This window comes from Triticum urartu, unplaced genomic scaffold (assembly GCF_003073215.2).
Source record: "Triticum urartu cultivar G1812 unplaced genomic scaffold, Tu2.1 TuUngrouped_contig_5572, whole genome shotgun sequence".
Classification (NCBI taxonomy): domain Eukaryota; kingdom Viridiplantae; phylum Streptophyta; class Magnoliopsida; order Poales; family Poaceae; genus Triticum; species Triticum urartu.
The window spans coordinates 7,175-14,381 of NW_024116257.1; the positions used below are offsets into that span (position 1 = coordinate 7,175).

Here is a 7,207-nt window from a genome sequence, read left to right on the forward strand (position 1 = left end):
TTATGTTTTCAACTCATCCATACGAAAATAAGTTATACATTTGAGATTCTGGCCATGCTTAAAAGTCGCTTATTTATGAACCCAAGGGCATTGCACGGCAAGATTCACAAAATTAGAACTCTATACATTTGACATAAAACTCGGGACTACCACCAATACTACATGCTACTATCTCTTTAAGGTTTTTAATCATACAATGTTTGCTAACACCACTGTAAAAATTCATACTTTCTAACTTGTTTGACACATACAATGTTTGCTAACACTACTGTAAAAATACATATCGTTTTCTACGAATCATCGCAGATAAAACAAATCATCTTCAAAAAATAAAATACGATAGCCATATAAACTAGCCTACAGAAACATCTTATACCATGGGACGGAGGTAATATTCTTTTTTAAATGGACCATTACAATATAACTAAAAAAATGCGCTTAACTGAGGAAATGCTCTTTCTAACATGACAATATAACCCGCTGAGCAACTAGACAGTTTGTTCAGATAAAAAACATGTAACTTGAGAAACAAATGATACATTTTCCGCACAGATAAAATAGATATAACCCCGTTCAAATTTGTTCCATCTGCGTAAACCTAACAAAAACTGATCCCCTCCCTCCCTCCACAACAAAACAAATCTCCTTCCCCTTCCTCTTCCTCCTCCCCTCTCTCCTCTCCTCCCGTTCCATCGCCGGCGCCGCACCCTCGAATTCCGCCATGCCGAAGGGCGCCAAAAAGCGTGCGAAGCTCAAGAAGAAGCAGCAGGGGGGCCAGCCTGCCGGGTCCAACGGCGGCGCCACCACCACCACCAACGACAACGGAAGCAATAACTCGAGCCACGGCGACGCCGCCAGCGATGGAAACCACCTACCAATCAAACTTAACATTCCTCCCGGTACGCATGGCATCTACCCCTCCTCCCCCTCGCCCCCTCTTTAAGCCGGCGGCAGATCTGCGCCACGCCGCTTTCGGCACCAGCGGGGCGGCGGGAATCGCCTTTTGCGCTTGCGGCGAGGGTGGCATTCGTACGCCCTCCGCTGGCGCCGGCCGGCCCACGTTCCCACCGCCCGCTTTACGAGCTGTTCGCCTTTTCCGCCTCGCTTCCTTTCGTGCCCTATAAGATGATGGATGCGTGTGTGTTTCTGATGCCGTGTGCTTGTGTTCGGTGGTGGGCGCAGTGGATGCGAGCGAGGATTCGATGGAGAGCTCCGAGGAGATGGTGACGCCGAGGGCGGAGGCGGCCGAGGAGGAGGAGAAGAAGGGCGCCACGTCGGAGGTGCCGGTGGAGCGCGCCGTCGAGGTCGCTGATGAGGGCGCCACGGGGGAGGCCGGGGAGGAGGTCATGGTTGACGCTTTACCGCCTGAAGCTGCTGACCGGGAGCAAGAGGGTAAGGTGGATGCGAGGGCGGAGGCGCATGCCGTGGTGCAGGAACCGGAGGTGCAGGATATCGTGGTGTCCGAAGCACCTGAGGTGCTGGAACCAGAGGTGAAGAGCGAGGAGGCGGTGATCCGGGACACAGCCAAGGTGCATCCTGCGCATCAACCGGGGACGAAGGCTGAGGAGGTGGTGGTCAGGGATGCGGACACGGCTGCTGTGGTGCAGGAACCGGAGGCAAAGGGTGAGGTGTCACGGTCTCGTGAGCCAGCTGCTGCGCATACTACAGAGGTACATAACGTTTCTGCCTGTTTACCATCCATTCCCCATATTTTGAAGCTGTGATTTCTCATTAGGTGGGTTACTTTTGGTGCAGGTGGTACGCGGACCGGCGGTGGCGGTGGCTGCTTCGGGGCATCGGGCAAAATGGTGGAATTGCTGTGGGATTTTGGAAGTCTTTGGTGGTTCAGAGAGATAGATGGAGGTGAGTTGGTTCTGTGCTTAGGAGTGTGTTTGATTATGCCTCGTTCAATGAGAGTGCCATTCAATCAATTGTCTGTATGAATTCTGTACAAATTGTGTGATTGTGAGTGAACAAAATCTTGTGTGCTGCACCTTTGAACATGAGATGCAGATTTGTATTCCCTATGCATAACTTAACATCTCAAATCTGTACAAGAGCAATTGGGTGCAACTGGGGAACTTGAATCATTTGTTAGGTAAATGGCCGGAGAACAGCCCGTTCAGTAAATATTAACTTCAAATCAAAGGCTTTGACCTTCTAGTGTGTTCTGCTCACTTTCCACTACCCTTCTTGATAAATTGATATGCTCCCGGTATTGACATTTATCATATTTAATACAAGCATGCCCGGAATTGTTTTTCTAGGATTAAATGTAGCAGCACTTATGATTTTATCTTCCCGTCTTAAAAGTATTCACAATGGCTGACACCATCATTGAGAGCATGGTAATAATACATGTCTGCAGCTGGGAACATATTTTAAGGGGTTATGAGAAAATGATGTCAGGAAGAAAACTTTGAACAAGTTGTCTAAGATCATTTTATTATGTGGTCCTTAATCTTTCAATTTGTCTATGACTGCTGGGTTTATTAGTACATTTGCTCTGTATCATGTAAGTATTTCTTCAAACTTAGTGCTGCCCTTTTGCTACCAAGATTTATCTGTACAATAGAAGCACCATTTTGGGCATATTAAGCTTTCCAATATGTATGGAGGCATCATACCATGCTAGATCTCAGTCTCATACATGTAATGAGCTTTATACAAAGAACTGATTTCTTAAATCAAATGCTTAGCACTGAGTTACTTGTAAAGATATCAACGAGCCATGTGTTGGGAGTGTCGTGATATGGTACCTGAATAAATTTGATTGTGCTGCATTTATAAGAGGCCGGGGCCCATGTCAAATCATATGCTGTTCCTTATGTCCTAGTAGTCATTTATTTGGCAGAGAATATCTTAGAAGTTTGATGAGCTTGACATGTGCTATATAGCTGTAGCATTTGGACACTATTACGTATGAACCGAGAACACACTACTCATTTAACTTCATTGCAAATTGCAATATCCATGTACACAAAATTGTACCCTACGTTTTTATATAGTGGGGAATAGTCACGTTGTTTACATCAAAAGAATTTCCCAAATTTCATGTGTTTTGTTTTGTGTGTGTTTTCCTGTGAGCTTATATGAGAAGTACTAGGGGACCTTCTTTGTACTATTGTGAAGAACCTGCTCCCTGCTACATGTGGAAATCTGGGATGCACCTTTTCTGCGATATTTTCTGTACTCTTATTCATTTTAAGAACAGATAGCTCTGGAGCTGATAAGTAGTAACATACCACTCAGTTAACTGGGATCCTTGGCTTATTTTATCTTGAGAATTCATCTGCAATCTATCCATGATGCATTCTCTATATTTACTGTTGTTTGACATGCACGAAAATGTGGATAATGAACTCAAAAATCTGTCATGACTTAGATAACAGTACCTTGGTAAAAGATTATAGTGATCCTTCGGTGTCTTGTGCTTGTTCTTCATTCATGCTAAGTTATATTTCGTTAGCAGCCTCAAGAAATGCCCTTGTTATGCTCAGGTACATGAATTGGAAGGAACGTGGAAAGCAAGACGGCAGAAGATGCAAACTTGTGCAAAGCTGATGGGTATCTGTAACTAGGCTCGTTGAGTGCTCACACAGATGATGGAGTTGAAGGATTTCGAATGACATCGAGCTGATGTTTCTCTCCACCCGTGTTTTCCGTGTCTTGCTGTGCAAAGTTACATTGTATTGGTTGTGGTTAAAATCCTGGGTGCAGTATTCTGAGTATTACCCCTTGTCTAGCATGTTTTAGGTTCTGCTGTCCTTGTAGCATATGAGTTAAAAAGTTGGTCAACAGTGAAAATTTTGGTCTTTATGTTCTATAATTATTTGTCGGGAGGTATCGTCTGTTACGTCCCTTTTAATGGCCCTGTTACAATTTGAGATGCTGTTTATCGTGGTCTTAAGTAGTTCCTCACAGCATATCAGAATGTTGAATACAAAAGCAAAAATAAAGATCTTGATATGGGTTACACTCTTTTGTGTTGCTCTTCCATCAGATGATTGCACATGCTGGGACCTTAATTTCTCGTGAACTTGTTGTCTGACAGACGTACATATATTTGGCCAAATATTGTTACGAAGTGTGTAAAGATGCTGGCTCTGCCTTGTCGACTTATATACCTTGCTTGCCTTTTCTTTTTGTTCAAATAGTTGAGCTCCATTACTTGCTTTTCCATGGTCTTTACTCACAATTTCAAGGAAAAAGGCTCACCTGGAATGTGATGTCGCTTATTCTGGCAAACTAGCGTCACGATTTTGTTGAGGTCAACTTTCTATTAGATCTTTGAATTGAAGATTATCGGGAAGACCAAAAAAGAAGAAAAATATCAAGTGTGGCAAGGTTTACCCCGATTTTGAGAAGCAGTGTCTGAAAGATGGCGTGTCTTAGCCACTTATATTTGGCTCAACTGATGACTCATCTTCACAAGTTTTGAGCATGGAATTCCCAAACCGCTGCATTTCTCCGTGCTGAATTTCGTTTGGTCATTCTAAGCATCGACATGGCGAGGCGTGTCAGCCTCAAACGCACCTTTTGTCATCCGCTCCGCTCCTCAGAGGTGCTGTCGGCCGTCCAATCTTCTGGTTGCTAGGGCCGGAGACCGCTGGGTCAAATGACGGCCAAGCAAGCGGTGGCCATCCAAACTTTTCGGCCACAAGTTCAAAGAGTGACTTGGCCGATTTGTGTTCACGGCGATGATCGGCGATCCGACCTATCAACCACCTGGACGCCATTACCTCAAAAAATGAAAAAAACTATCTGGACGCCAGGAAAGATTCTTCAGATCCTACCGCAGAAAACGATAGCCTGTAGATAGCTGGTACTACTAGTAAATTTCATTTTTTTCGTAAAAGCTACTCCAGTAATGATCTTGCCAGTGCGTCAGTAATGAGCTAGTTGACAAAAAAACACATTCATGCCACTGCGGACCACGTCCATGCGATACACGACAGTGAGAGGGAGCCCCGGTGTCAGCAGAGGCGAGACAAGTTGCTGGTTAACTGATATGAGTGGAGACGCGTGCTCGCAGTCGTCTCCCGTTCCATAGGCGCGAAGAAAATAAATGAAGAGGCGCGTTCCCAGGGCTAGGTTGCCGATGATTCAACCATACAACCCAACTTGTGGCTGTGGGGTTTTGGCTCGTGCCGTGCCGTGCAGCCCGCTACAAAAGCCACGGCGTTACAGTGCTGTGGAGGCAGACGTGGAAAGAGCGAGCCAAGATACAAGGAGGCTTCTTCAATCTTTCATCCATGGACTCCCTCTCCCTGTACGAGATCTCCTGCTTCGCCGCGGGGTTCGCCGGCAACCTCTTCGCCTTTGCTCTCTTCCTCTCCCCAGTGTAAGCATGCTATATACATGGATGGCGCTGGTTTTGTTGGCTTGATCGTCGTGGAGAGGGGTTTCTGACGACGCGTTTGTGTTTCGTGTTGTCGCCTTTTTCAGGCCGACCTTCAAGAGGATCCTCAAGGCCAAGTCCACGGAGCAGTTCGACGGGCTCCCCTACCTGCTCTCCCTGCTCAACTGCTTCATCTGCCTCTGGTATGGCCTCCCCTGGGTCTCCGATGGCCGGCTGCTCGTCGCCACCGTCAACGGCACCGGCGCCGCGTTCCAGCTCGCCTACATTTCCCTCTTCTTCATCTACGCAGACAGCAGAAAGACCAGGGTAATTTCCTTCCCGTCCTGAACCCCGTTGCACTTTCATCATCTCAGAAAACCAGTCAAACAGGGAACAACAACTGCAATACTTCTTCCTGTACTGAAATCTGTTATCCATCTGCTCCACAGCTGAGGATGGTAGGGCTCCTGACTCTCCTGGTCTGCGCGTTCGCCCTCGTCGCGCACGCGAGCATCGCTTTCTTTGACCAGCCGACTCGGCAGCAGTTCGTCGGCGCCGTGAGCATGGCGTCGCTCCTCTCCATGTTTGCTTCCCCACTAGCCGTCATGGTACGCAGCTCCTCATGAAAATTTCTCCTACCTAGATCATCCTTTTTGGACTACGTACGCGATCGGCGCGCAACAGCGTGACATGGAACTGTTCTCACGCATGTCTTCATCGCTGCTTCTTCAGGGCGTGGTGATCAGGACGGAGTGCGTGGAGTTCATGCCCTTCTACCTCTCGCTCTCTACATTGCTCATGAGCGCCTCTTTCGCGGTCTATGGAGTGCTGCTGCGTGATCTCTTCATCTACGTAAGCACCCGATCCGATTTCAAATTGCATTTTTTTACTTGAATCGATGTATTGTGCTGACGATTACACTTCTTGCCGTCTGAATTTTCAGCTGCCCAACGGACTTGGAGTTGTCCTGGGAGCAACGCAGTTGGCGCTCTACGCTTACTACAGCCGGAAATGGAGATGCAAGGATACGTCTGCGCCGTTGCTTGCCTGATCAAACCTCAAGTGATCAGTTCTCAGTTTTAGCTTGGCTAGAAAGGGTGGGTGTGGGGTTCTGTAGGAGAGAATTGTATGCCCCGGCCCTGTTTTCCCTAGTTGATGCTGAATCAGCTTGTACAGATTTGCTGGCCTATGCCTCTGTTTATATGTTGCTCAAGTATCATTCTTTCCCCAAAGAATGCAGAGGAGGGGGGATATTTTGTTTGATTCCCCCTTTGTTATGAAATGTTTCTCCACACAAATATTTCAATTCTGGGCCCGATCAGCTTGGTTAATAGCCCGATCAATTTTTTTGGCAAGATCCTTGCCACAGGACTTGCTATGGAGCTTCCGAAGCTCGTGGGATGCCACCAAAGCGCGTTTACCAAAGGGCGTTCTCTCCACGATAACTTTATGCTCGTGCAATGCACGGCACGACGTATGCATGCTTTGAGGAACCCAGCGGCCCTGCTCAAACTCGACATCACCAAAGCATTTGACTCCATACAATGGCCGTTCTTGATCGAAGTCTTGCGTAGGCTAGGCTTTGGACACAAGTGGCTGACCTGGATCTGTGGACTCCTAGCCACCTCCTCCATGCGGATCATGATTAATGGCCGTCCCGGCAAGCCAATCTTGGCGTGTCAAGGTTTCAGACAAAGGGGACCCGCTGTCGCCGATGCTATTCATTCTCTGCATGGAACCCCTCTATGCACTCTTCCAACATGCTTCTGAGCATGGCCTTCTAGCACCATTGGCTCGTTCTGGCATGCAGCAGCGTGTCTCCATGTTTGCGGATGACGTCGTGGTCTTCATGAAGCCAACTGAACT

At 47.2% G+C, this 7,207-nt stretch overlaps 2 protein-coding genes across 2 annotated transcripts; both read left to right on the forward strand.

Annotated features, from left to right (window-relative positions):
- Positions 1-591: 591 nt before the first annotated feature.
- Positions 592-3,868, forward strand: LOC125529392 (serine-aspartate repeat-containing protein I-like). The gene is made up of 4 exons (XM_048693806.1): positions 592-899; positions 1,183-1,670; positions 1,756-1,863; positions 3,501-3,868. Exons 1-3 carry the CDS (start codon positions 722-724, stop codon positions 1,855-1,857), a joined length of 768 nt encoding a protein of 255 aa, XP_048549763.1. The 5' UTR covers positions 592-721; the 3' UTR covers positions 1,858-1,863; positions 3,501-3,868.
- Positions 3,869-5,056: 1,188 nt separating this feature from the next.
- On the forward strand, positions 5,057-6,623 carry LOC125529393 (bidirectional sugar transporter SWEET2b-like). The gene is made up of 5 exons (XM_048693807.1): positions 5,057-5,344; positions 5,449-5,668; positions 5,791-5,949; positions 6,074-6,193; positions 6,285-6,623. The coding sequence occupies exons 1-5, from the start codon at positions 5,256-5,258 to the stop codon at positions 6,390-6,392; spliced, it is 696 nt and encodes a 231-aa protein (XP_048549764.1). The 5' UTR covers positions 5,057-5,255; the 3' UTR covers positions 6,393-6,623.
- The last annotated feature ends 584 nt before the right edge of the window (positions 6,624-7,207 follow it).

Bases quoted from the DNA above. Each gene is read 5' to 3' on its own strand.
- LOC125529392 (XM_048693806.1), top strand. From the start codon at position 722: ATGCCGAAGGGCGCCAAAAAGCGTGCGAAGCTCAAGAAGAAGCAGCAG. The intron at 900-1,182 runs GTACGCATGGCA...TGGTGGGCGCAG, and splicing joins CAAACTTAACATTCCTCCCG to TGGATGCGAGCGAGGATTCG. The intron at 1,671-1,755 runs GTACATAACGTT...CTTTTGGTGCAG, and splicing joins CTGCTGCGCATACTACAGAG to GTGGTACGCGGACCGGCGGT.
- LOC125529393 (XM_048693807.1), top strand. From the start codon at position 5,256: ATGGACTCCCTCTCCCTGTACGAGATCTCCTGCTTCGCCGCGGGGTTC. The intron at 5,345-5,448 runs GTAAGCATGCTA...CGCCTTTTTCAG, and splicing joins GCTCTCTTCCTCTCCCCAGT to GCCGACCTTCAAGAGGATCC. The intron at 6,194-6,284 runs GTAAGCACCCGA...CTGAATTTTCAG, and splicing joins TGCGTGATCTCTTCATCTAC to CTGCCCAACGGACTTGGAGT.